The sequence below is a fragment of the Cucurbita maxima genome, unplaced genomic scaffold (assembly GCF_002738345.1).
Source record: "Cucurbita maxima cultivar Rimu unplaced genomic scaffold, Cmax_1.0 Cma_Scf00004, whole genome shotgun sequence".
Taxonomy (NCBI): Eukaryota; Viridiplantae; Streptophyta; class Magnoliopsida; order Cucurbitales; family Cucurbitaceae; genus Cucurbita; species Cucurbita maxima.
The window spans coordinates 657,636-685,558 of record NW_019272020.1 but is presented as its reverse complement, the minus strand read 5'-3'; the positions used below and the strand labels follow the sequence as shown (position 1 = coordinate 685,558).

Below are 27,923 nucleotides of genomic sequence, written 5' to 3'. Positions count from 1 at the left end.
AAAACTTGTAACATATGGTTAGTACTTTAAGGTTGGGCTCAGAGAGCATTTTCCCTTGTCTCTTCGTACAGAGTTTCTGTTCCTATCGATTGGCTTTTGATTTGTTATGTGATGTGTTTATACTGATAATACCAAGTCACATCAATCCATTTATGACTTTGATGTAGAAACTTTTGATTGAAAGCATGGATTTGGATCTCTGTAGATAAAAAGATAAGATGTTTGAAAGGGTTACTCAAAAAATTCCTCACAAAACAAGAATATTCCTGCCTTCCATGTCAACCTTCAGTATTCCTATCCTTTTTGCAATAAAAATGAAAGTAATTATGTGCTTATTTTATAATGTTGTATTTATTTATTTATTTTGATAGAAAAAATAATAATCTTTTCATTGATTGAGAATACAATCTTCAGAAGGAAGAGAAACTCCATTAATTATGGTGTTTTTCTAACCATAAATAATTGTCCTTATTTATTTATTCATAGATTCATCACATCTTTTTTTCTTTATTTTTTTTTTAAATCCAAATGGGTTTTAATGTGTGCTGACATCAATATTTTGCATCTTATTTCTGTCCACTATTCGATTTTATTCTATTTGAAACTCATACGTTATTCAATAAATTTTATTCTAGACAGAGACATTTATAAATATTTATTTTACTTTATTAAGGAGGGCCTCTATAATAAAAATTAATGAATTATACAATAGAATCAGAAAGTAAGATAATTTTGAAACTGCATACAGAATATATATATATACACACTTTTTAGATTTTTTTTATTTATTTATTTACCAAACACTTTATTTTACTTGATAGCTTAAAACATACTTTTAAATATGTAAATATTTGTTATCTTCATGAAGTGTAATAAATTAGATTTTTGGCAATAAATTATAAAAAGTTTTGTCACTTTTAAAATTATAAATTTAGTTATCCACAACATTCATAATTTTAACTTGATAAAAATAAAAAATAAAAATTATTCTAAAAAAAATGTCTGGAATATATATGTGGTTCCGGGGCTTCTGGCTGACAGTTTATGAAGCTATTTCTGAAATTGTTAGATATCTACAAAAGAAGGAAGAAAAGCAAAGGAGAAGGGAAAAGAAATTCGATTCCAGTTGGGTTGGCTGATCAGCTGTGGATGATCAATGCTCAAGCTCGAGTGAATTGGGTTTCTTTTTCTTCATCAGATCGTGCCTCATTAATCGCTTCTTCATTAATCCTTCGTCTTCCTCCGTCGTCGCAGTGCGTATGCTGCTACGGAGCTCTGTAATGTAATTATGCCACTGGGTTTTCCCCGTTCTTCACCCTTTTGGAGGCATTCAGTTTCTGGGTCCCAACAGTTTACTCCCATTTGAGCTTTCACTCTATCTATCCCACGTTGTCTTTGTGACTTGAAATTCATTCACCAAAATCGTTTCCTGGGTTTTCATTTTGACGCGTTCTTCTTCTTGTCCTACGATTGGACCCAACGCTGCTGGTTGCACTGTGGCCTCAGAGGTTAACCAGCATCATATCTGAATGGAGAAAGAGCCTCTTCTTCCGTATATGAGCCCAAGGGGGAAGCCGCTTCCTCCACCTCCTCAATTATTATGTCCACTCCCTGAAAACGATGAAATTACTCTCCCTATGACACCCACGGAGTTCAAAGACCGCCTGATCTTCGGTCCTTCATCGTCTCCGCAAGACACTTCTCCCATATTCGACGCCTTGACGCTCTCCCTTTCCTCGTCAAGACCCTCTGCTTCATCTTCTCTTCAGGACCCATCTACACCTTTGGCCCCAAAATCCCAATCGCCGTCTCAACAGGCATGGCTTGTGGATTCCAATTACTCATGGCACAAGAGCAACCTCCACCGCTCCAAAACCGCACCTGCCATGGCCGTCATCAACGATGTGAACCATTCGCAAGAGCCCAAACCACAATTTGGTAAGCTATCTATTATCCGCCAAGCTGTTGTTCTTCTAATTCTTTACTTATCATTGGGCGTGCTTATCTATTGGATTAATCGTGATAAGTTTTCGGCTCACGAGACTCACCCTGTGGTCGATGCATTGTACTTTTGCATTGTAACTATGTGCACTATTGGGTATGGAGATATCACGCCCAATAGTGCTGCGACGAAGCTGTTCTCCGTATTGTTTGTGTTGGTGGGATTCGGATTTATTGATATATTACTCTCTGGAATGGTCAGTTATGTGCTTGATTTGCAGGAGAGTTATTTGTTAAGGAATGTAAAGAGAGGGGTGCAGCGTGAATCCGGGAAATCCTATATAATTGATGTGAAGAAGGGAAGAATGAGGATTAGAATGAAAGTGGCTCTGGCCTTGGGTGTTGTGATTCTTTGCATAGGACTTGGCATGGGTGTAATGCATTTTGTTGAAAATCTTGGATGGTTGGATTCATTTTATCTTTCAGTTATGTCTGTCACAACAGTTGGATATGGTGATCAGGCGTTCAAGTCGATGACTGGTCGTATTTTTGCTTCGATTTGGTTGCTTGTATCGACCCTTGCTGTTGCTCGGGCGTTTCTTTATTTGGCAGAGGCAAGGGTAGATAAGCGGCATAGGATGATGGCAAAGTGGATACTTGGTCAGGATATGACTGTCTCTGAGTTTCTTGCTGCTGATACTGACAACAATGGCTGTGTGAGGTATGTATTAACATTATTCATTCAAACTCATTTAGAGAAGTAGCCTAGAGAATTGGATTGGATGTTACTGATTCTGATTGTTGAGATGTCTTACTTGTATTGTTTCATGAACATGCATGAGCATTTTTTGCATAAGTTGTGTGAAATTGCCTACCCACTTTGCTGTGTTTGAAGAGCCACATGGGCTGACAGTCCAAACACACTACCGCTAGCAGAAATTGTCCTCGTTGGACTTTCCTTTCAAGGGCTCCTCCTCAAGGTTTTAAAACGCGTTTGTTAGAGAGAGGTTTCTACACCCCTTTAAGGAATGTTTCGTTCCCCTCTCCAACCGACGTGGGATCTCACAACTTACTCCTCCTTGGGGGCCCAACATCCTCGCTGGTACACCGTCCAGTGTCTACCTTTGATATCATTTGTAAACAACCCAAGTCCACTGCTAGCAGATATTGTCCTCTTTGGTCTTTCCCTTCAAGGGCTTCCCTTCAAGGTTTTTACACGTATGTTAGATTGAGGTTTTCACACCCCTATAAGGAATGTTTCGTTCCCCTCTCCAACCAATGTGAGATTCCATGATTTAATACATGATTTAACTGTTTGGTAAGTAGGTTCAAAAGTCTCACGGTTGAACGAAATCTGTGTGTGTGGTTTGTTAGCCTGTAAAGGTTCTGGCTTCTGAATACCAAATAGTTCTTCATTTGATACAAGTTGAGAAAAGACATCTGAGAAATCTCTCCCCCATGGGTCTTCTGGCAGGTCTCTCACTTCTTTTCTTTAACACGAAATGCCTCCTCTTTAAAATTATGAAAAAGAACAAAAGTTCAAGAGAATTGATAGGTATGTGCTATGAGAATTGGGTGCATGTGCTATGAGAATGTGTTCTGTTATGAGGGTGGGTCATTAGTTAGCTATCGATGCAAGCAGGGCCAAATAAGAATATCGTTAAAAGCTTGAATATGCTAGCTTAAGTCGGGTTCTTATTTTGGCATTAAGTATTGGATTTGGTATTTTGAGAGATGGGAATTCTCGAATTCTTTGCTGACAACGAACCTATTTTCTTATCAACACTAAAAGAGTTCTTCTTCATCCTGATTCTGCACACGTTTCCATCTACGACGTCGTATGCTGTGTGTCACGGTCCATCTCCTCCACTTAACTTAGTCATCGTCCTCGATGACTTACTCGAGTCACAATCATATTGCAGATTGTGACACTGCACTCCTGCTAAACTTGTTGGAACCTTATTTCATGTCTTAAGTCAACTAGGCATAAGATCTTTGCCTCAACTTTTCTATATCTTCTGGTTTTACTCTGATTGAAACACGCTGCAACTTAGCTAATCCAAAACTGTCCATGATTCTTGTTTGAACATGTCTTTTGTTCAATATGTAATTCAATCTCTATTTAGATTTCTAGTACCAGTTTGAGTTCCTTTGTTGAGAACATCTATGTTAGGCCTTCCTTCCCGTCCTATACGGTTCGGTCCATGTTCTTCTGTCAACTTAAATATCACAGCCATGTAGGTTTGGCTGGTACCTCAATTGGCACGTAGCCTATTGGTACACATATCGATTTTGTGAATCAAGTCGAGTAATATAAAACAGAACAACAAAACTGGGTGAGCTGACATTGGGTATTTTATGTCATCCATGTTGCAGTAGGTCAGAGTATGTGCTATACAAGCTGAAGGAGATGGGAAAGGTATCAGAGAAAGATGTGATGCAGATATCTAATAACTTTGATAGACTAGACACTGGCAACTGTGGGAAGATTACACTGGCTGATCTCTTGGAAAGTCATCACTGATATACAAACACGATACCGACAACGATTCCCTCGGCATTTGGATTCGGAAGGATTCGAGTTATGGATCATCAAAGATTGAAAGAGAGAGAGAGCTTGAATTTCCTACAACATTTGTTTTGCTCCATTCATGTGATGATTCTGTACAAAGTTTTGATAGCATAGTAACTAGGAAGAATCTTCTATAGAAACTAAAAGATAATCGTTTGAACTTGTTGAACTGTAATTTGTTTATTGGTTTATATCTTTGTATGTTTCCATAGCTCTGCCTTTTGATCTCAGCCATTCCTTTCCTCTTTTTTTTTTTTTTTTTTTTCTAGAATTGAGCTTTGCTTCTAAGAACGAAAACTATCTCCACAGACCAACTCGAGTACTTTCAGTATGATTTGTCCTCATTCACATGTATCCTAAGAATTTTTTCAAAAAGTCACCTAACGAATTACTATGATTGAACCACCGAAAAAAGAAGTTGCACATAGTAACTTTCAAGTCTGATAAGTCTCTCTTTTTTAGTAGCACCACTAAGAATCAATCTCTTTTTTTTTCTTATAACCCTTCCAACCAAAACTCAACTAGTTAAAAGCATATGTCATCAACCAATAAGTTAGAGAATTAAATCCTCATCTTCTCACTAGTTTGTAGATCCAAACGACCGCTATCAAATTAGTCAAACAAATGACACTTGAGAAAGAAACAAACTAGCACGATCATACCCTCTCCGGAGGCTTCTTTCAAAATATATCGTTATATTTCAACACAAACCTTCCAAAACCATATGCTAAAAAAAGAAGCCATTCAATCTAAGATGACTTGACGTGCATCCTTCATTCCAAGTCAAGCCTATGTCCCTCACATAATTATATATATATAAAGGAGAAAAATAGAAGACCAAGTAAACTCATAATCATAATGGAAGTCTTTTGAAATTACTTGGCTGATATTTTTTAATGGATTTGGTGAATTATTATGAAAAAGAGGTCCTTTTTTGATGCTGCAGTTGATTAATAAATAATATAAAAGTTCAGTTGATAATAAGTTCCACAACTATTTGAATTGGTAAATATTAAGTTTTTTTTTTGACTTTTGAGAGAATCTCCTTTTAGAAAACCCTTTCACATCTGAAATAACATGGATTGGATCGCGACATTACTGGATTAGAGAGAAAATTTATGTTTAATTTAATCGCCCATTTGAATTTTCCTTAGTGGAGTAGATATGGTTCCTTGTTTTTATATTTTATTCTCTCTTCTTTTTTTTTTTAAATATTACGTCATGCATACGAAGGCCGAGATTTAATCTAACGAAATACCACTTAATTATATTTTAGTTCACTAATTAAAGCATATATTTCCACTCTAGATTTAGAATCCAAATATATTAAAAACAAATAAATAAAGATATTATAAATATATAAATAATTAAAATGTCTCTAGAATAAAAATTAAGCACACTTATCTTAAAAATCTTAATTAAGATAAATGTGACTAAATTTATCCTATCAGATAAATACTTTAAAAAATGGGAATAATTTGCTCATCTGGCTTATCTTCAAATACAATTTTCTTTAAATGTGTCTTTTCTTAATGAAAACACTTTAACTAAAAAAGATGTAAATTGAAATATTTTTATAAAAAAAATGTCAACAATATCAAGCGAATTTGCCTCATATTCACGCTTATTTAAATTAGTTAAATCATCTTTTCTTAAGTAAACGTTTCGATCTTATTCAAGTTGGTAAAATTTGATTCTAATGGAACGAATCAAACAAAATTTATTTGACTGATTAGATAATTAATTTAGAAAATTTGGAGAGGATCATTCTTCCCTCTTGAATGTTCTAAAAAATACAGTCCAATAATAATAATAATCATTTTCTCTGAGTTTTGAGTTTTCAATTTTATGATGTCATAGTCTTATAATTATTTAATCCATTTGTATGAGCGAGCTTTGAAAAATATAATAATTATGATGTAGGTACTCATGAAGCCATACTATTTTTCTAATACTCCTAATTTTTTAAAATAATATATTACATTACTTTTCTTTATGTCTTAACTCGTTAAATTATATAATTTAACGAGACATTTCATAAATTTTATGTTATAAGAATTAGAATATAAATTGTTAAAAAAAAAAACATGTTTGAATGTGTACGAAAGGAGAAAGTTTTGTCGATAAATGGGGTTGGAAAGCAAGTAAATAAAGCCTCGTTTCTTGATAGTGTAAAATGGAACACTCTTTTTTCTTGTAATTAATTAAAAAGGCAGCAGCAATTTTAGTGGTCAAAAGTGCATATCTCAACTACTAACAATACCAATTAATTAATTAATTAAATAAAATAGCCATTTGACTAGTGGATGGAATTATGTGCTCCCTTTGTGTCTTGAATTCATCAATTTTACTTTTATTTTATAAATACTAAATAATATGTTTATTCCATTTAATATTATCTTTTTGTTTAAAAAATTAGAAATTTAAATGTTTGATGCCTACAAGAATTTATCAAATAACCAAAATATATATATATATATATTTTAATAATAAAAATTGAATCTAACATATTAAAACTCAATAAATAAATAAAAATTATAGGTTAACCCATTAAATTTTATTTTAATAATATTTTAATGACGTATATCTTAATAAATAAAAATTTTATGAATTTTTTAAATTAGTTAAGAATACACTAACCTTTAACAAATTTGAAGAAGGAACAAAGTGTTGAAGAAATTTGTTTAGTAAACCCAAAAAGTCCATTCAATTGCATACAAAAGCATGTATTGAAATTTGGAAGTACTTTTATCCAACATTAAAATAAATAAATAAATAAATAAAAAGATGAATTAAAGGTAACAAAAAGCCAGCTAGGTTTGGTCCGAAGACAAACCAGCTTTTTAACCTTTGAATTTTCAAATATAATTGGTATTTTTCTGACCAAGTCAAACCTAGGTGGGCTGCCTTGTCACAATGTCAAACACATTGTCCGATGCCCCCACTATATTATGTTTCCCAACATTTTCTTCTTATTTACTTTATTAAAATTAAATTACAAATCTAAATCCATACATTCATACGTATAAACACATACATCAAAATTAATCTGAACCACTCGACAAAGGATAAACATACGGAACCTTTACAATCACATTTAATCCAAAGTCGACTATACCTATATATATATATACATATAATAAAACTTTTTTTTATTATTTTACGTGTATTATTTTGAAATTCAAATACCAACCTACTAATTATAATTTATTCTTACCATCAAATTTAAATGGTATAGAATTAAGAATATAGAGAATATATGGTCAAAATGTAAAATATATATATATAATTGATTATATTAGACGTTATAAAGGTAAAATTTATAGGTTAAAAAATATGTTTTTTAAATGTTAAATACATAAAATGTTGTTTTAAAATAAATATAATAAATGAACAAAATGTAATTTAAACCAATTAAATATATAGTTTTAAATTCTGAAAAAAATTATTGAAATAAAAATAGTAGGCACGTTCTGTCGTTTTGGAGAGGTGTGTAAGGAAAGCGGCAGCGGAAAAAGGCTCAGTTAATTTGCCGACATGTAGTTTCATCCACGGTCAAATGACGGTGCCAGTTGGGGCACGTGTAACTCTCAAACTCCATTTTCCCCGAGTTTTTTTTTTTTTTTTTTTTTTCCTTTTTCCTAAATCAAAAGTTTGAATTATTGACCAAAGACTCGATTTAAAGCCCCTCGTGACTGACTATTACGCATGCCACCCTAATCCACTCGCTCTCCTACGACGTATAATTCACGCGCTACCTTCCTCTTCTGTAATTGTGCCTTTGACCTTTTCAAACTCAAAACTTTCTCCTTTAATTCGTTTTCCTTTATTCTCCTTTTATCATTTTACATTAAATTACAAAAATTATTTTAATTTTTAAACTTCAAATTATTCTAAAAATACTATTACAAATTTTTTATTTATGAATGATATTGTAAATATTGTTTTAATTGAAATGAACAATAAAAAATAAGTAATACTCAATCATTGTCAAACATGCTTAAATTATTAAGATATGGAAAAATATATTTAAATTATACATAGAAAAAGGTCAACTATGTTTTTCTTTAAATGAGCCAAATAATATTAATGAAATAAAAAGAGTGAAATTTATTTGTTTTGAAGTTATTAAGTCGAGTTTAAAGTGCCACTCCTCTACATAGCCCTTCTTAGGCGTAATAAAAATTAATTAGTCTTAATTAAATAGCCCTTCATACACCAAACCTTACTTTTTTATATCTCTACTCACTAAAATGAAAAATTATTATTATTAATAAAAATCGCATATAATAAACTCAAAATAATATGCATATAAATTACATTGTGTGTAATAATTAATTTTGTTAACCTAATTTAAAATTTTAAACTACTAATGTCCAATAATTTGAATATTTATTGATCTCATAATTAGAATGGATTTACGAAAAAACCAACATATGAAAAGGTATATTAGCAGGCCATAATCTTTAATTCAAATTAATTAATTTGACTAAACATTATTTTTTTTTTCTTTCGAAAATGAATATATTTTCAAGACCTTAATAGTATAATTTTAATTAATTTTTAATAATAGAGTCCAATTCGTCAAAGGTCTTTATAGAATGATTATTATTGCTAGTCTAATTCAAACCTAAACACTTTTCGTTTCCTAATTTATTTATATATATTTATATTTATGTATATATAACAAGAAGACGATCTAACCCTGAAGCCTGGACCAAAACCCTCAACACCATAGCTTCTTCTTCGTCTTCTTCTTCTTCTTCTTCTTATACGTCGTCGTTTTGGATCTTCTTGTTCTTCTTCTTTCTGATTCCATGTCAGATGAAATGTTCAAAGATCTATTTTTGTCGAGCCCTTTTGGATACGGTGGGTTGGGTGATTCAGAAACAGGCTTGGATGAGTACGAGTCTCTAGCGAGAGCTTTTGAGCTGTCCTCGGATTACTCGAATGAAATTTCAGGGACTCCCATGAATTCCTCTGCTTCCTTCTCCTCCTCTGATGCTGGAGCTGACGAGGATGATTCCCTCAAAGAGAAGGATAAGCAGATCAAAGACATGGATGACGGCGGAGAGAGCTCCAAGACCGCGTATGTCTTTTTTTTTTTTTTTTTTTTAAATTAAATTTAAAGGGTTTAGTTTTTTTTTTTTTTTTTCATTTTTGGTGGGTGGGTGTTCTTACCAACAGGGCTAAATCAAAAAAGAAAGTAGATAAGAAAGAGAGAGAGCCAAGAGTTGCTTTCATGACCAAGAGCGAGGTTGATCATCTTGAAGATGGGTATCGATGGAGAAAATACGGACAGAAGGCTGTCAAGAACAGCGCTTATCCTAGGTTTGATTGTTTTGAAACTTAAATTAAATTTTGGGTGTAATGGTTAATTTTAAAATGGTCTAAATTTGATCAGTAATCCTAGGTTTGATGGTTCTTCCAAACTTAAATTAAATTTTGGGTGCAAGGGTTAATTTTAAAATTGTCTAAATTCATCATCCTTACGCATGTGATCTGCAGGAGCTATTACAGATGTACGACACAGAAATGCGGAGTGAAGAAACGAGTGGAGAGATCGTATGAAGATCCATCCATAGTAATTACGACGTACGAAGGGCAACACAATCACCCAATTCCCGCGACGTTAAGGGGGAACCTGTCGGCAGCGAGCGGCGCGTTTCAGCCGTCCATGTTGGCACCAATGCCGGTGGTCGGTGGCGTGAGGTATCTTCCACAGCTGATGAACAATACTTCCGTCAACAACAACCAGGCAGTTGGAGGTGGTGACTCCGTTTATTCACAAAGCAGCAGCTTCAACTATCCTTATAACGGACGGCAACAAGACTACGGGCTTCTGCAGGACATTTTTCCGACGGCGCCGCCGTTCTTGAACCGACAACCATGAATGAGGTTTTGATGACAATCTCGTGTCGTGTAAATATGGTCTGATTATCGTTGTTGGGATAAACATAAAAACTGGCGAGATCGATCTTGCATGCATTTTACATACAACAATGGCGCCGTTTAGATTTGGCGTTGTGATCAGAGATAGAGATTAAAGTTTTGACATTTGGCTCTGATGTAGGGTTTTCAATATTATTATTATCGTTATTATTTATGGCTCTAGTTGAGTTCCATTTTATTTATTTATTTTCTTCAATTTTTTTTTTTAATTTAATTAAGTGTAGGCGTGCGAATTTCTTTTAAGTAATTAATTAATTGATAGGGGGTGACATAAAATCTCGTGGATCGGGTCGGGTCTTTGCTCCCACCCATGTGGATTAGAGCCATGGTTGGTGATGGGGAATAATGTTCTTTTGAAACGATTGAATTGAATTCTCCGTCTTTGACTGGATTTTTGGGGATTTTTTTTAAAAATTATTATTTGTTTAATAAAAAGCCTTTTTTTTCCCTGTTGGATTCTGATTATTATTATTTTTTGCGTAGACGATTTAATTGTGTTATTATATATATATATATATATTAATGATAGGATGATGATAAATTATTTAGTTATTTGATATAATAAATAGTTTTCTCTTTCCTTTGACGTAGTTTAAGATCTAGGGATATGTATTGATTATGAATTAATTTCTACATTAAAATTAATTAAGTAATGGAGATAAAAAAAATTTTATTGAAGTTAATAATTAAATATTTTTTTAATGATGAAAACAAAAAAGTTGTGACAAAAAGGTGGGTTAGCTTTTAATATTAAAATATCAATTTCCCATAGTCTAATAATAAAGAGCTTATTTTATCTGATAAGAATATTAAAGAGCCTTAAATGATTAGTTATTCCCTAAATCTTAGATATCTAGCTATGGGTATTGTAACCAATAAAATTGATCTCCAATGTATAAATCATACCCGATAAAATTCAATAAACGTGCCAAAAAAATACCGTTCAAATTATTACAAGATGTTGCAATTCACGTCATATTAAAGTTTAGAATTATGATGTTTCTTTAATGTATTTTAAGAATTTTTATTTATTTCAATGTTACGTTTACACGATGACTAATTAAGATAATAGAATATAAAAATTACCATTTTTTAAATATCTTATTTTGAAGCTATATAAACCATGTTAGTTATATTTGTAAGGTCAATCGCTAAGTTTTTTTTTTTTTTTACAATTTTATGTAGTTTAGGGTGCATGTTTATAATTATTCAAGCATGACATATGATCGTTGCTTTAAGATTTTTTTATCAATAAAATTATCCAAACCTTATTTCGGTGGAATGAAATTATTTCTAAAATAAACTTTCAAATTAAGTCAAATTAATTGTTTTTTTTTTTTTTTTTTTTTTTTTTTTTTTTCTTTTTGAGGTCAGCCTAAGAATTAATGACTACAATACCCATAAAAGGTTGATCAAAATATAGTTTGATTAGATGGGCATTAATGTGTATTATTAATTTTGGGGAAAATATTTTATTATAGTTTTCCCTACGCAATTAATGCAGCCTATTTGTTATTTTAGTGGCGTCTAAATGAACGGTGCAATTATTGTCGATAAACAAAGGGATAAATGTATAATTCCTAGAATAATGTCTTTATAAAATAATAATAAGAAATTTTAAATTAGATTATTTTCATTTTGATATATGAATATTTAAATATGTGAGATAACGTGTTAGTATTGACATGATGCTGAATGCGATTATTAAGTTAAAAAAATAAAATTATTTAAACATATATTGTTTTCATATGGCTAATAGCCCTGTTGGATGATGAAAGTCCCACATCTCATAATTTAGGAAATGATCATGAGTTTATAAGTGAGAAATGTGAAAAATAGTAACTCCATTGGTATGAGGTCTTTTGGGAGCACAAAACAAAGCCATGATAGCTCATGCTGAAAGCGGACAATATGTCATACCAGTCGGGTTCGTTTAACAAGCCCAACCCAACCCTAAAATTAAAGAAGTAAATTAGAGGAAACAATAACTTTAAAATCTTTTATTTTTTTTCATAATTTTTAAAACTATTCGGGCAATTTTTCGCCCTCTTCCTACTTCACTGCGAGGGCTTTTTTTAGAAACGTGAAAAAAATAAAAAATAAATTTGCTCATAAATTACGTTTTTAATCCATTGTCACTTTCTTCGAGAACGTGCATTCTTGGCTTGTATTGTAGTAACTTAATTCTTAATCTGTAGCCGGAAAAAAAAAAAAAAAAAAAAGGAACGCCGGCGAGCTTTGTGAAATAGGAAGCATTATAAAACTTATCAACGGTATAAATTGTCGTCGGAGCGGAACCACATCGGGATTGGTGATCACAAGATCTGAGGAAGAGTGAAAACAACAAGCGACCCACTGCAGAACTACCGTCGCAACAACAACAATTACGACCCATCATCCACTTCTCTTTACTCAATCTTGAAGCAAAGACATTCCCTTCTTTTTCTATATCACTGGGGAGTGTTGGATCTTTGCCCCACTAGCCAACTAGGGTTTCTTTTTTTGTTTTGTTTCTCTCTAATTTTATCCTGGATGTGCTAGGCTCTAGTTTCTGCATCTGATTACGCTTGTGTATTCGTGGTATGTGGCATTCTCGATCTGCATTTCCATTTATTGGTCTCTTATGAATTTTGTTGCTATGTTTGTTGCTTGGAGTTTGGGATTTTGTATAATTCTATATCAGGCGATGGGTTCCTTTTTTGATCAATTTGATTTTGGCAGGTTTTAACAGGGATCTCGAATGGAGGATTCGGAGGGAATCAATCCTGGCCTGGTACAATTTCTCGCCCTGCAACTGTCTTTAATTACTTCGTTATTTACTAGATTAATCGAAGGAACTTTGAGTTTGTTATTTCCGGGTGCTGCTTAGTTGTGTAATTGTCCATGTATGGTACAGTTGTAATTAATATTATCGGACGGGGAAGTATTTATTGTGTCTTTGGATTGAGTTGGTGGTGATAATAATGTTTTGACAATTTGATGTCATAGCTTCGACTTTTTGATTATTGGGAAGTCTCCGCTTAATTTCTTCATATCTCAAATGAAATCAATGTATTTATATTGATCTTGGCGTGAAAATTAGTTTAGATGCCCAATGCAGAAACAACTAATTATGGAAACACTGCAAACTACGCAACATGAACATGCTCTGAAATAAATCCTCATCCTCTCCATATGTTTATGTTGATGTGTTTTTTTTATGCGCCACTTGCTTTTGTTAGTGATATCAGAAGCTATTGTTCTGTTTCAGGTTTCCTTTTTGTTGGGCGTGATTCCAGTTTTTGTTGCCTGGGTATATTCAGAGTTTCTAGAGTATCAGAAGGCTCGACTTCTTTCTAAAGTGTGAGTATTTTCTTCGATGCACGCCATGGACGGTGATATAAGTTAGTTCATTTATTCTTGAAAAGGCTGAGCTGGAACTTAGTTATTTCTTTGCTTGGCCAATGCATTTGTCAGATCTGCTACTTTTATCAAGTCTTCTGGTCATGGGTCTCTGAACTTGTTGCTTTCTTTGATTACAGTCATTCAGACATTAATCTTGTTGAATTGGGTGAGGAGAAAGGAGATAAAGTTAAAGATGATGAGGCTGCTTTGCTGGAAGGAGGCCTTGCAAGATCAGCCTCGGCAAAGTTGCATAGTTCATCAATTAAAACAAACTTAATCAGGTTATTTTCTATTTCCTGATATATTTCTTTACCTCTTTCTCTCACACACCCTTCAAATACCATCCTTACTTCTCAAACTTTATAACTTAGGTTTTTGACATTAGATGAGTCCTTCTTGCTGGAAAATCGGGCTACATTGAGAGCAATGTAAGTTGTTAATTTAGCATTTGGCAGGTAGTGACACAAAAACTTGTAGCTTACAGTCACATACTCGTTGACCATTGTTTGTAGATCTGAATTTGGGGCAATTCTTGTGTACTTCTACGTATGTGACCGCACAAATATATTGGGAGATTCTAAGAAGGTGCTTGAACTTGATCTTATCTCTTGTTCAATGGATACCTGTATTTGGATTTTGATTATAATTCATTCTATGTGGCCATCTAAATATTGTTCTGATAGTTTGAGTTGGAGAAGTGCACCGTGTCTTTATTACACGGGTGTAGTGATGTAAGCTTCTCTGCTTTATATTTTCCAACTTCCATAAACTTGGACTAAATGTTATGCAAAAGCTCTTTCAGATTAATTATCAGGGTTTGGCTTTCCAATTCTTTCTTGGCCCTTCCTAGATTGTCTCCTCCCTTCCATCCTGCCTTTTTTCTGTACTTGATGCACATATATTTGCACTATAAACAATTAAATAGGGACTTGATTTCAACCAATTGTTTTTGCTGCATATCCATATATAACTGACAGATTTCTCACATTACCATGTTTCTTAGAGAATAAGAAGGGAAGCAATCATACTTACTGATAGATGCTCTTGAATCTCGATGGAATTTAGTTTAGTCAGCTAACTATCGATGGTTTTTTCTTGAGCAGAATTACAATCGGGATCTCTTCCTCTTTCTTTACATCCTTCTCATCATTGTTTCTGCAATGACGTCTTTGAAGAAACACAATGATAAATCAGCATTTTCTGGAAAGGCGATACTTTACCTAAATCGACATCAAACAGAGGAATGGAAAGGGTGGATGCAGGCAAGTTCTCTACAATAAAGATATGACCCGTTAATAAATTACCTTAAGAAACCTTGGGTGCAAGTTTAAGTTCTAAGTGTGAGGGGCTGATGCTTTTTGTCATTTCTTTAGCAATCGTAGCTGTCAAAAGATGTATTTCTTGCCTAAACTGAAGATGTTTTCATATCTCTTATGTACAATGCTTAACTTTTGTTAGATAATTTTAAATGTAGTGTTGGGATCTTCTTGGTCAAAACGTTAAGGGATAGGTATATATTGAAGAGAAATTTCCACTTGATGGAAAAAAATGATATATTCCAAAGAGAAGTTACCATCTGATTTAATTTAATTGATTGTTTGTACTAATTCTGGACTTAGAGCTTCCATATTTGTTTGATTTGAAGTAAGCTTATCTCTGGGCAATTCTAGCCCGTGCTTGTTTCTCTCCTTTGTATTAATTGTACATATCAATCAGTTTATTGTGCTTCTTAACATTGTGATTGCCTTCACACATTTTTTGGTTTTTGCAGGTTCTATTTTTAATGTACCATTATTTTGCTGCGACAGAAATTTATAATGCCATACGGGTATTTATTGCTGCTTATGTGTGGATGACTGGATTTGGAAACTTCTCCTACTATTATATTCGAAAGGATTTTAGCTTGGCACGCTTTGCTCAGGTGTTCCGCCCCCCTCCTCGTTTCTTTTGATAGACATAACCAGCGCTGCATAATTGTTTCACCCTTCAAGTTTTTCTAGAATTTCTACCCTGAACTTCCAGGATACCAGCAGTGCTTGACTTTTTCTAATTGTTGATGCAGATGATGTGGCGACTAAATTTCTTTGTTGCTTTTTGCTGTATTATTCTTTCCAATGACTACATGCTGTACTACATCTGTCCGATGCATACACTTTTTACTCTCATGGTGTATGGAGCTCTTGGAATTTTTAACAAGTACAATGAGATAAGATCAGTGATGATTGCAAAGATTCTTGCTTGCTTCCTTGTGGTTATTGCAGTTTGGGAAATTCCTGGAGTTTTTGACATCATCTGGAGTCCATTTACATTCCTTTTAGGTTAGTTTTTTTTAATTTTTTTTTTTTTACTTTCATTTTTCCCCCAACAGATGAAGGTAATAATTTGATAGACGTCAAGTGGAAAACTGTTCTGAACGTAGTTCCTGTTTTTGTTTTTAAAATTATTTCGAGAAAGGTGTGATTGAATAATAACTTGCAAAAATTGATGTTTTCACTCATTGAAATTTCTATCGTAAGTCCGTGATTTTGAAAACGACAACCTCATTCTTAAAAAAAAGAGAGAAAAGAATTTAAAATATGTTATTTATGAGAATACATCCAAAACACGTTTTCCCTTTCCATATATGGCTGGGTTAACTGGTCATTTTCGTGCTTTAGTGTAATTTTATCTAGTGAATTGTGCAACTTATGGAATATGGTTAATTTTGGTGATTCAAAGACAAGTTTATTTGCGAAGTGCTACTTTATCTGCGTATCTGATAATCTGAAGTATAGTGATTCTTTTTCTGTTCTTTTTATTGACAGGGTATACTGATCCTGCAAAAGTTGATCTCCCCAAACTGCATGAGTGGCATTTTAGATCTGGTCTAGATCGCTATATATGGATCATCGGCATGATATATGCATACTATCACCCCAATGTAAATTAGTAAACGTTTGGTGACATCAGAGTTTCATGGATCTTGCTGTCTTGGTCCTTCAGATACTGAATTTTGAATTTTCTCAATGTCCAGGTTGAAAAATGGATGGAGAAATTGGAGGAAGCTGAAGCAAGGAAGAGAATTTCAGTCAAGACAAGCATTGTTACTGTTTCTGTAATAGTAAGTGGCATAATTTGGAGTGCTTTTATCTGCTTAGGTTTGATAATCTGTTTTCATACTTTCAGTACAATTGATCTTATTCTAATTTCCATGATTAGGCTGGTTATATGTGGTACGAGTACATTTACAAGCTGGACAAGGTGACTTACAATAAATATCATCCCTACACATCGTGGATTCCTATAACGTGAGTATTGAACATCTTATATTACATCAATCAATATTATAGTCCTTTTTATCCTCCCACACAATGGCTGGCAAATACGGAATTTGGGTGCATTGAAATTGAAATTGCAACTATCTTAATGTTTCGTTTGCTTTCTGTGGTTCCAGTATTTACATTTGCTTACGAAACTTTACTCAGCAATTGCGAAGCTACTCTTTGACCCTCTTTGCGTATGTATTTTCTCGTCTGTCAACTATAAAGCTCAGATTCAATTGCGTTAATCCTCATTTTGCACGTTCATTTATTTGATCATTGTGTTGTTAGGTGGCTTGGCAAGATAACGTTGGAGACGTATATTTCACAGTTCCATATATGGTTGAGGTATAACTACTCATTTACTTTTTTTTACCGAAGTCTAATCTTCATTAAAACCTGGAAGATAAGAATTGTTCCTACATCGTGCTGCCTTCAACTCGCATTTGTTCATAAACTCTTAATTTTAAGCATTTAAGAAGTTACTACCATACTGCTGAAACCATCCTTTGTTTTTTTTTTTTTTTTTTTTTTCTAAAAATCAACTTGTTCAATGGATAAATATTCTTTTTGGTTTTAGAAAATGTACGTGATGATTTTTAGGGTTTATTATGCAAATAGTTTATTGTACTTGCAGTCTAATTTATGCTTGTGGCGTACAGATCGAATGTGTCTAATGGACAGCCAAAGTGGCTTCTCTCAATCATCCCAGAATACCCGATGCTCAACTTCATGCTTACAACTGCCATCTATGTCATAGTAAGAACATTCGCAGTCTAAAATATTCGAAGGCCTTGCTTAACACTTGCGGTCGATCTTGCATTATCTATACCTTTTCTGTTTTGCAGGTGTCCCTCAGGATTTTTGAATTAACCAATACACTGAAATCAACCTTTGTACCTACAAAAGATAATAGACGGTTGCTGCATAATCTCCTTGCTGGAGCTGCAATTTCTGTATGTTTATATTGCATCTCGCTGGTCATTCTTCTCATCCCTCATTAAATGGTAAGTCCATTTTCTACAATGAGACGAATCCAGAAGGCTTGGAATTTTGATTATCGCATCATCAATATTTAGAGTATAAAGATTGCAATAATTTTGATTACCACATCATCGTATGTCTCATAGTCAGCAAAGATTAAATAATTTGCTTGCCAGCTGATTGTGATGTGGGAGGGACTCAAGAACTGTTAATTAATTCTACAGCCAAGTGGTGAAGCAAGACTAAAGATAGATATAGAAAGGAATTATGTTGAACCTCTGCTTTTCGACCACTAGGGAAGACTTCTGGAGGGTTGCTATTGCTTCCAGACAGACAGATTATGAAAACAAGAACTCAGGTGGTTGAGGGGAAAACCCCCCCAAGCTGGATGAGTTCGTTGCCATTTGTGTCTCCCTGGAGTTTGGAAGAGCCCTTTAACTTCACAATTTTTTTTTTTTTTTTTTTTTTTGTAATATTCTCATTATGTATCATTTCGTTTTTTTTTTTTTTTTTTTTGTTATCCCATCCACACTCTCAACTGAGTAAAGAAAATCTGTGCATAGAGATGTGTTATCTGATGATGATCAACTCCACTTGATTATTATTTCTAATGCATTCATCATTTTCACTTCTTTCTCTTCTAATTTGCAAACCAGAGAATGGTGGCTTCGATTTTGATTTTCGACTTGTTCAAGCTTTCTAAGAGTGAAAGTTCGTATAAAATGTTTATTTTTTCTGCTGATGCCCGACTTGTTTACGGTATGCACTTCTATGTCCAACTTCTTTGTATAAAGTGTGGTAGGAAAATGCCTTATCTCTATAACTTTACCATCTCTATTTTTCTTGTAGACATTAATTCCAACCTCGACCATCTTGGTGGATGATATATGCTGAACTATCGGGGGCGAGTTCCGCTCAAAATTGATTAATATTAGATAATTAACATGTATTTTGATCCTGTGACGTAGGAGTTGAATCTGAAGAAATTTATGAAGAATCACTAAGTAACGAGTTCATGAATGAAGAACAGTACGCAGCACAAAATTTCACACAAAAGCACTTCATTCATTTTCAACTAATGTACACCAATAATGAACTCTCTTTTTTACATATTTTCTCACTTTCCAGGGACAAAGTTTGTGGCGTAGGCCCATGCGTTGTTGTTGACTGGGTCGGCAAGGTGGTCAGCCAAGTTTTCCAATGGACCCTTTCCGGTGACGATGGCCTGAACGAAGAATCCGAACATGGAGAACATGGCCAGCCTTCCATTCTTGAGCTCCTTAACCTTCAATTCAGCGAAGGCCTCTGGGTCGTCAGCAAGACCCAACGGGTCGAAGCTTCCACCTGGGTAGATGGGGTCGACGACCTCCCCGAGTGGGCCTCCGGCAATACGGTAGCCCTCGACGGCGCCCATCAACACGACCTGAGTGGCCCAGATGGCCAAAATGCTCTGTGCGTGGATCAGGCTGGGGTTGCCCAAGTAGTCGAGGCCTCCCTCGCTGAAGATCTGAGATCCAGCCTTGAACCAAACAGCCTCGCCGAACTTCACGCCATTGCGGGACAGAAGCTCGGGGAACACACAGCCCAAAGCTCCGAGCATGGCCCATCTGGAGTGGATCACTTCCAGCTCACGGTTCTTGGCGAAGGTCTCGGGGTCGGCTGAAAGTCCAGCAGTGTCCCAGCCGTAGTCACCGGGGAACTCTCCAGTGAGGTAGGACGGTGGCTCGCCAGAGAATGGGCCCAAGTACTTGACACGGTCGGGGCCGTACCATGGGCTGCCGGAGGAAACCGACTTGCTGGCGGTCTTCCTCATGCTGACTCTTGCATTGCCCTGAATGTCAGTGGTGTTGGGGGAGAGCTTCACGGCCTTCCCAGCCAGAGATGGGGAGGAGAGAGCCATTGTAGAAGCAGCCATTGTTGGAGTTGGAATGAGCTGTGTGATTAATGAAGGGATGTTTTTGTGGTGGGTAAGAAGTGGTGGGTTTGGTGAATTTATATAGTGAGCAGAGAGAATAGATTCTTATCCATTGGTATCTATATCTTTAATCCCATTGGAGTTCAGAGATTTTTGCTCTGTTTTTCTATCCATGCCCACATGGCTCTCTCTCATCCACCAACTGCTTCAGATTCAAATCACTATACACTGAATCTAACGTTTAGATAGATCGTCCCTTTCTTTGATGCAAATTATATCTGCAATTTCATGCATTTGGATAGGTGCTATCAACAACCCACATGTCAAAGTTTCATTGGAAGGAAGGTGAGCCCAAGGATTTGCCTAAGATTTTTAGAGCTGTAAGTGGCACAGAGGAAGCCACCTGGAGCAAGGAAATCAGCCATAGGAACCTCAACCAATGAGGAAGCTGATATTAATTTCCCTGGACGTTCCTCCAAGTTCATGTATATTATGCTCTGTTAAGCCCATCCACCGATATCAGCTTCCCTGCACTTCAAACCCATTTCAGCTTCCTTCTGAATCATACCAATGGCTGCTTCTACAATGGCTCTCTCCTCCCCATCTCTGGCTGGGAAGGCCGTGAAGCTCTCTCCCAACACCCCTGACATTCAGGGCAATGCAAGAGTCAGCATGAGGAAGACCGCCAGCAAGTCAGTTTCCTCCGGCAGCCCATGGTACGGCCCCGACCGTGTCAAGTACTTGGGCCCATTCTCTGGCGAGCCACCGTCCTACCTCACTGGAGAGTTCCCCGGTGACTACGGCTGGGACACTGCTGGACTTTCAGCCGACCCCGAGACCTTCGCCAAGAACCGTGAGCTGGAAGTGATCCACTCCAGATGGGCCATGCTCGGAGCTTTGGGCTGTGTGTTCCCCGAGCTTCTGTCCCGCAATGGCGTGAAGTTCGGCGAGGCTGTTTGGTTCAAGGCTGGATCTCAGATCTTCAGCGAGGGAGGCCTCGACTACTTGGGCAACCCCAGCCTGATCCACGCACAGAGCATTTTGGCCATCTGGGCCACTCAGGTCGTGTTGATGGGCGCCGTCGAGGGCTACCGTATTGCCGGAGGCCCACTCGGGGAGGTCGTCGACCCCATCTACCCAGGTGGAAGCTTCGACCCGTTGGGTCTTGCTGACGACCCAGAGGCCTTCGCTGAATTGAAGGTTAAGGAGCTCAAGAATGGAAGGCTGGCCATGTTCTCCATGTTCGGATTCTTCGTTCAGGCCATCGTCACCGGAAAGGGTCCATTGGAAAACTTGGCTGACCACCTTGCCGACCCAGTCAACAACAATGCATGGGCCTACGCCACAAACTTTGTTCCCGGAAAGTGAAAAAGAGTCGCAGGATTCAGAGAGTGAGAATGGAACATGTGTTTGGTTTAACCATTGATTTGATGGTGATGTAAATTAGGGGTTCAAACAATTGAGTGCTTGATTTGAATGGATCTCATTCTGATTCTTTCAGTAATAACAAAGATATGATCTTTCTAATGGAAGGATGAAGATTTGAATTAAAATAAAATTGGTGTTCAAAGAGATAACTCAGAGTTCATAGTTTGAGAAATTCTGAGTGAAAACAAGAACCTGGAGAGATGAGAGGAAACGAGCCTTTTGGAATCAGAGCCACAGATAATGGCAGCCCAATTGCAGTTATGGTTAAGGGTCCGTCGAAATGGATGGAGTTCTTCAAGGCCTCTCAAGTACTCTCTCGTTCTCTGGCCATTTGGCCATTGGCTTCTCCGACTTCTACGACTGCCTCTCCCTCCCGCCGTCCCTCCGTCAACCTCTACTCTTTACTGTTCAATCAGATGGCTGACTCGTATCACTTATTAAACCTGGTTTTATGGTTGATCTGTGACTCTTGGATACCAAAGGTATCATTTGAACATAAAGACTATGTAAATTAGGATCTTTAAGCTCTCACCCAACACCTATTAATTCAATCAAAGTACTTTTCGAGCAATCTTCTTCTAATTGTGGGACGAAATTTGGCAGCCAATTGTTGGTTCTGAATAATCAGCCCGACAATCAGTTCAATTCTTCTATAACACTATGGGATGGGGTTGGACACGAGCATCGTGGTTTTTTTTTTTTTTGTTCGGATGAACCGTAGATAAAATTATTTTTTTTTGTAACAAAAAAAAAAGTATAATAAAAATTACCGCTCCTACCAATAGCATGTATAAGAGCAGAAATGAGGGATGAAAAAAATTATAAAAATACGTATTTTTAAAATTAAGAAACAAAATTATAATTAAAAATACGTAAGCTATATTTTTAAAAAATAATAGTCAAAACCAAAATTAGTTTTTTTTTTTTTTTTTCTTTCTTAAAATCCCCACACGAGGAATTGTTTTCAGTTTCACGATACGCATTTGTCAAACCATGTGGACCCCACTGCTCCATCCGATCACGCGTGCTTGATCCAACGGTTCACATAGCATCCCATAATATACGGAAATCATTTCAATCCAACGGCTCTCAGTTCACTGGGTTTGACCATTGTCTGTCTCAATACATGATTCACAGATTCACACAAAAACCCAACTAAAAGTTTTTAAATACTCTCTTACCCCTCGATTTCTCCCTCCCTCGATCTCTCTCATCTTCCTGCCAGATCTTTAGCTTGCAGACCAAATCTGGGGACTGATCTACCGAACTCTTACGAAAATCGTCCGATCGTCTTCGTTTTTCTGCCTGATTCAGCTCTGGAATCACGTGGGTGAAATTTTTTGTTTCATATTTTGAGGAAACTTGTTTGTTTTCCGTTTCTTTTAGCTTGCGTTAATGGTGCTAGGGCACGTATACTTTTTTTGGAGTTCGTTTAAATTCTGGATGCGTACTGCGAGAAGTTAATTTTCTAGTGATTTGTACTTTCGGCAGATCGTACTTCTGCTTTGTTTGTTCTTTCTTTACTGTTATCATTGTTAGTGTCTGGCGTTCTCTTACGATGGAGATTTTCTAAATTTAACCTTAAATTACTATGCTATCGATTCTGTTCTCGTTGATCTGTCATTTTTTTCTCAGTGTTTTTGGGCTGTTTTGCACTTGATTTTTTTTTTCGTCCCGTGTATGGATAATGAGGAAATTCGGTAAAATGAACGATTTGATGAACTCTTAGGTTCTGTTCAGGGGAGAACGTTTAAACCAGATTAGCGAGTACCTTTATCTTTTAACTTCTATAAATGTACACGTCGTTTGCTTAACTGGTTTTGTTTACTGGGTGTTCTGTCTAGGGAGTTCATGTTTTTACGTTTGTTAAGTTGTACTGATTGCTTCTCCTTTGTTTGCTTTACCTTTCAGTTTAGGATTGGGTTCGTCTTAATATTAAGTGGAATTGGAGAATAGAATCAAGATGCCGTGGACAGCCTCCTTGGTGAATTACTGCAGCAAGTGTGTTCGCTTGGTGGTCTTCTTTCGTGTCATTCTGTAATTTGATTTGCATTGGTGAGATTTTTGGAACTAATCCAATTATTTTGATTATTACCATAATTGACTGGACATGTAAGAAATTGTCTTGGAGGAAGAACATTTTTCTTTTTGGTAGGTCACAAAAATGATCTTTCACTGGCCTTGTATTCACTTGCCAAGGCTAGTAATTTGTTAGGATCCGCCAGATTTATCTTTTTGAGGATCGCCCATAGAAAAATACGATTGGTCTTGTGTACTTGTTAATATTATTATTGTGCTTGTAAATTTTGTGAAGTTTTGAATTTATTTGCTTATGGCTGTGTGCAGAAGGAAATTAAAACGTTGATTTTGCTGGTCTTACTTTTGCGGCTGTTCCAATATTATATTACTGGTTGGAGGAGTGAGAATGTACATTGGTATTACGGGAAAGAGAAACAGAGCTGTGAAGGAAATTGGGAAGGTTAACATGAGCGTTGGAATCATTGCCTACTACCAAGTGATGCAAGTTTGTCAGGTAAACCATAATTTGAAGTGTCTGAAATTTTACTCTGCGGTGATTGTTTGTTGTTACAGCTCGCACATTTGAAGTGTCTGAAATTTCATATTAGTTGTCTCTTTATTCATCCCAAAATCACTATCAACTCTAAATTGATTTCCGAAGTATTGATAAAAGGGGAGTTTTTACTTGCAACCGTGTTATGGATAATATGGTGTTTAGTTCCAATCTTCTATATTTTGATTGTTTATTAGCAAAAACCAAGGTATTATAGTATATTTTTCAAACATCAAGTTTATATATGCATTTTTTCATGTGAAGTTAAGTTTTTTGCTTTCTCCTCTCATCTTCCTGGCTGCCTTGAGATTATGTTTACTGTATCTCAATAAAGTAACTTTGTTTTGTAGCTGTTGTCGTTCCTTCGGAGTTCTGGATTTGAATGAATTTTATATTTTCATAAATTGGTTACTGGTACATTTTATTGTATGAACTAACACATTTTGGATTCACTTGACTGTCTGTACTGCTTTCATTGTTGGGCTGTTAAAGGGCATCTTTAAGTGCTTTGTTTTGATGCCTTTCAATTTGTTCATTACAGGCCGAGTATTTTCGCCAATTGCTAAAACCTGTCACGTAGGAGAACATTGCAATAAGCATTTGGACATTGGGGAGTTAGGTGGACTGGCCTCCAGTTGTGCTAGAAGTGAAGAAATGAAATATTTCTTTCCTGTCTGTCTTTAATTTGATATAAAGATCTCGCTTAAGTTTACATGGCAACATATAGAGTTGCTGTGTAGTCTTCTCATTAGTTGACATCCCATTTTGATTTTCTTTATACAATAGCAAGCTTTCCTGAGAGAGAAGACACGGTAACTTGAAGTTTGGAGAGTTTCCCGTTTGTTTGTTTCTTTTACATGGACTTTATGCAGAGTGACCTCAACTGCTACCTCAAAAACACGATGCTTCCAACAGCAAACCAAGGGGGTGATAATCACATGCAGATTCCTCTGTCATCTGCCTTTCCTTCTGTTTTACCTACTGGGCGAAACAACTTGGGACCTTTCAATACTGTTGAGTTTCAACCTTCTGAAGTTTGTCCCCAAAATTTCATCATCTTCGACCACACTGATAATCGAAGCCAAATCATGTTCCATCCTGCAATTGCCAACAAACTTAGTGGTCCTACTGCGAATATGTGCTCGAAGTACATCCAAAAGAACTTTTACGTCAATGATGAGCATAATGATGATAGTAGAGAAATATCATCTCCTTTGATGGAGGATTTGGATGACATCGATGCATTATTGAGCTTGGAAGATGAAGATCACGAAGACATTGATGGGTATGAAGATGAAGAGATCAGCACTGCAAGGTCTCATTTGAATTATGGGAATCAATCCCCTGATTCTTCATCCTCTTATAGTTCAGAACCCAGGAAGAATCAGTCATTTAATCCTGTCCACAAGTTGTCAAGCAGTGGAAGAAGCAGCTGCAACAGTGACATGAAACAGTTAAAAGTGAAGAAAATGGTGAGAAAGCTGAGAGAGATTCTACCTGGTGGTTACCAAATGACAACAGTCACTGTTCTCGACGAAGCTGTTAAATACCTGAAATCTCTCAAAGATGAAGTGCAGAAACTTGGAGTCGGGGGCTTGGAGAACTAAGGCTCAAAGTAAGCCTTCTGGTGGCATCAGCTGTAGAACTCTTGAAGGATTCTCATATCATGTGCTTCTCCTCGCCACCTAGTAAAAAGGTTCTTTGAAAGATTATTAGTGGTTCTTTGAATGTTGTTGAATTTCAAATGCCTGCGGTTGATTTGACTGTGGAACCAATATTTCTTGTCAGGCTCCTGGACTATGTTATTACCTGTTTTGTTCATGCTTTACTTCGGTGTCTTGAAGTTTTGAGATTGATCTGCCGCTTCTATCAGCATCTGTTATCTTTGATTTAAGACTGCACTGTACCTTCTTTTTTTGTCTAGAACGTCTATTATCAATCTATTCCAGAATCATTGACTGTAAATGGTTTCCTTATCTGTGTCTGGAAATGTGGAAAAATCTCTTAATGTTCTTGTGGTTTCAGAGAATCTAGGTACAGAAGAAATAGAACAGCGCTCTGTTTAGCTTGACCTGGAGAAGATGATTGATTTGATTGTCTTCTTGAAATCATTAGCTCTGGTATGTTTCATTAATACCAACGTTGTTAAATTGATATATTGCACTAAGTCAAATACTTGATCAATAAAGAGGAACTTCTAGACTGATTGATGAAGATGCATAAGGTTTCTAACTCATTTAAGCTGAAGACCAAAACAATCCCTTCATTCCTCCATCCATCCATCCATCTTCAAAATATTTTCTTCTCAGGAGGCTGCCGCCGGCAATAAGAAGCAAACAAAGGGTCCCCAAAAGATTGAGATGAAGAAGATAGTAAAAGAAGATGATCGGCTAATAACATTCTCAGGTCAGAATTTTACATGTTTAAAAAATACTCTAAAATTTTAAAATCACATTTATCTTTATAAAAAAGAAAAAAGTTAAAAATTTCTTACTATATGAACGAAACCTATCTATCTACACCTCATAGATTATTTACGAACTTTAATGTTATTTTGAAAAGATTATGAGTATTAGTAATAAGGTAAATATATTTTTAATTTTTTTTAAAAAGTTATGTTTTTGAAGTTGTTTTTGGATGAAACTTTTGCTAAAAGGTGTTTTTTAAAATTATTTTGAAAACTTTTTAAATAATATGTTAAAGATTTCTACCCAAAACTAATAATAATGATATTTTTGAACTTAACGTGGTGCATTTTACCATGTTTAATATTTAATTATATAATTTCATAATTTAGAGATTTTTTCTATAGTAATATATCATATATATATAAATATCTTCATTTTCAACTAGGATAGATGATCAAGATGGTTCGTTCTTTACTGAAACTGTTAAAACCTTTTAAATACCTTGATAATAACCTTTCAAAAATATCTTAATACTTCAATATTTATACATTTTATCTAATAAATAAAAAATATATATTGAAAATTTTAAATAGACTTTTGAGATTTTGAATAAAATGCAACTAATTTTTATGTTAGTTAAAAATGGAATTGTGGTCGTTATTTAATCTTTAACCTTAAAAAAATTGATAATTAATATATATTTTATCTACTAAATCATATTTAGGCTGAGAAATGAAACTTATATAATTTTAAAAGTTTGAAATAATTTTAAGTTCTATAAAATTTAAATTTGTGAAAAATAAAAGCTTAGAATGTGATGTAAATGGAATAATATATATATAAAACAAGCTGTCACAATTTCCAAAATTCCTCTTCCTTTTCGATACTTTGCATTCGAAGCCTTTTGCAAAAGATATATATTCTCTTTTAATATCCAAAATTTCAAATTCTAAATTATTAGAAAATAGTAAACATATGAGGAAAAAAATTATCATTTTTTTTCCGATTGGTGATTCAAACATTTAACATTTTAATCGAAGGAATGTGTAACAACTCTAATTTACTGCTAGCAGATATTGTCCATTTTAGTCCGTTAGTGTCGCCATCAGGCTTACGATTTTAAAATGTGTCTCAGGGATGAGTTTCCACTTCCTTACCCTCTCCAATAGATGTTGCTAGTGTCCTTACTAACACACCACTCGCTATCTAGCTCTGATACCATTTGTAACAATCCTAACCCACTACTATTAGATAATATACATTTTAATCAATTATTTAAAATTCTAGATTAATTAGTTAAGATAAATATTTTTATTGATAAAATATTAAAAGTTTAAATCTCTCTGATTTTTTTTTTTTTGATAGATACCTAAATTTATAATTTTAGAGAATCCGTGAAATTTATAAAATATTAATCTCTAATTTAACCTAAAAGAAATTAAGTTGATTTAATAATAAAATTAATGGG

At 35.1% G+C, this 27,923-nt stretch overlaps 6 protein-coding genes across 7 annotated transcripts; 5 read left to right on the top strand and 1 right to left on the bottom strand.

Moving 5' to 3' along the window:
* Nucleotides 1-1,009: 1,009 nt before the first annotated feature.
* LOC111478359 (two-pore potassium channel 3-like) lies at nt 1,010-4,722 on the top strand. Its single transcript, XM_023122563.1, has 2 exons — nt 1,010-2,662; nt 4,318-4,722. The coding sequence occupies exons 1-2, from the start codon at nt 1,530-1,532 to the stop codon at nt 4,463-4,465; spliced, it is 1,281 nt and encodes a 426-aa protein (XP_022978331.1). The 5' UTR covers nt 1,010-1,529; the 3' UTR covers nt 4,466-4,722.
* A 4,501-nt stretch (nt 4,723-9,223) lies between these two features.
* On the top strand, nt 9,224-10,647 carry LOC111478018 (probable WRKY transcription factor 71). Its single transcript, XM_023122075.1, has 3 exons — nt 9,224-9,602; nt 9,701-9,844; nt 10,022-10,647. Exons 1-3 carry the CDS (start codon nt 9,331-9,333, stop codon nt 10,404-10,406), a joined length of 801 nt encoding a protein of 266 aa, XP_022977843.1. The 5' UTR covers nt 9,224-9,330; the 3' UTR covers nt 10,407-10,647.
* A 1,974-nt stretch (nt 10,648-12,621) lies between these two features.
* On the top strand, nt 12,622-18,770 carry LOC111478893 (protein REDUCED WALL ACETYLATION 3). 2 transcript variants are annotated; one of them, XM_023123407.1, is made up of 16 exons: nt 12,622-13,045; nt 13,187-13,238; nt 13,716-13,807; nt 13,987-14,130; nt 14,221-14,277; nt 14,362-14,434; nt 14,953-15,111; nt 15,621-15,770; nt 15,912-16,167; nt 16,654-16,769; nt 16,863-16,949; nt 17,048-17,136; nt 17,283-17,345; nt 17,440-17,496; nt 17,811-17,907; nt 17,997-18,770. In XM_023123407.1, exons 2-16 carry the CDS (start codon nt 13,206-13,208, stop codon nt 18,150-18,152), a joined length of 1,629 nt encoding a protein of 542 aa, XP_022979175.1. In that variant the 5' UTR covers nt 12,622-13,045; nt 13,187-13,205; the 3' UTR covers nt 18,153-18,770. The 2 variants fall into 2 exon arrangements, with proteins under 2 accessions (XP_022979175.1, XP_022979174.1); XM_023123406.1 differs by lacking the exons at nt 12,622-13,045; nt 13,187-13,238 and having other exon boundaries at nt 13,548-13,807.
* A 395-nt stretch (nt 18,771-19,165) lies between these two features.
* LOC111478895 (chlorophyll a-b binding protein of LHCII type 1-like) lies at nt 19,166-20,110 on the bottom strand. The gene has a single exon (XM_023123409.1). It carries the CDS (start codon nt 20,045-20,047, stop codon nt 19,250-19,252), a length of 798 nt encoding a protein of 265 aa, XP_022979177.1. The 5' UTR covers nt 20,048-20,110; the 3' UTR covers nt 19,166-19,249.
* Nucleotides 20,111-20,546: 436 nt separating this feature from the next.
* Nucleotides 20,547-21,579, top strand: LOC111478894 (chlorophyll a-b binding protein of LHCII type 1-like). Its single transcript, XM_023123408.1, has one exon. The coding sequence runs from the start codon at nt 20,618-20,620 to the stop codon at nt 21,413-21,415; it is 798 nt and encodes a 265-aa protein (XP_022979176.1). The 5' UTR covers nt 20,547-20,617; the 3' UTR covers nt 21,416-21,579.
* Nucleotides 21,580-22,614: 1,035 nt separating this feature from the next.
* LOC111477984 (transcription factor bHLH144-like) lies at nt 22,615-26,012 on the top strand. Its single transcript, XM_023122022.1, has 4 exons — nt 22,615-22,801; nt 23,387-23,530; nt 23,822-24,008; nt 24,589-26,012. The coding sequence occupies exon 4, from the start codon at nt 24,905-24,907 to the stop codon at nt 25,652-25,654; it is 750 nt and encodes a 249-aa protein (XP_022977790.1). The 5' UTR covers nt 22,615-22,801; nt 23,387-23,530; nt 23,822-24,008; nt 24,589-24,904; the 3' UTR covers nt 25,655-26,012.
* Nucleotides 26,013-27,923: the final 1,911 nt, after the last annotated feature.

Bases quoted from the DNA above. Each gene is read 5' to 3' on its own strand.
- LOC111478894 (XM_023123408.1), top strand. From the start codon at position 20,618: ATGGCTGCTTCTACAATGGCTCTCTCCTCCCCATCTCTGGCTGGGAAG.
- LOC111478359 (XM_023122563.1), top strand. From the start codon at position 1,530: ATGGAGAAAGAGCCTCTTCTTCCGTATATGAGCCCAAGGGGGAAGCCG. The intron at 2,663-4,317 runs GTATGTATTAAC...TCCATGTTGCAG, and splicing joins GACAACAATGGCTGTGTGAG to TAGGTCAGAGTATGTGCTAT.
- LOC111478895 (XM_023123409.1), bottom strand. From the start codon at position 20,047: ATGGCTGCTTCTACAATGGCTCTCTCCTCCCCATCTCTGGCTGGGAAG.
- LOC111478018 (XM_023122075.1), top strand. From the start codon at position 9,331: ATGTCAGATGAAATGTTCAAAGATCTATTTTTGTCGAGCCCTTTTGGA. The intron at 9,603-9,700 runs GTATGTCTTTTT...TCTTACCAACAG, and splicing joins GGAGAGAGCTCCAAGACCGC to GGCTAAATCAAAAAAGAAAG. The intron at 9,845-10,021 runs GTTTGATTGTTT...TGTGATCTGCAG, and splicing joins AAGAACAGCGCTTATCCTAG to GAGCTATTACAGATGTACGA.
- LOC111478893 (XM_023123406.1), top strand. From the start codon at position 13,665: ATGCGCCACTTGCTTTTGTTAGTGATATCAGAAGCTATTGTTCTGTTT. The intron at 14,131-14,220 runs GTTATTTTCTAT...TTTATAACTTAG, and splicing joins ATTAAAACAAACTTAATCAG to GTTTTTGACATTAGATGAGT. The intron at 16,770-16,862 runs GTAAATTAGTAA...CTCAATGTCCAG, and splicing joins ATGCATACTATCACCCCAAT to GTTGAAAAATGGATGGAGAA.
- LOC111477984 (XM_023122022.1), top strand. From the start codon at position 24,905: ATGGACTTTATGCAGAGTGACCTCAACTGCTACCTCAAAAACACGATG.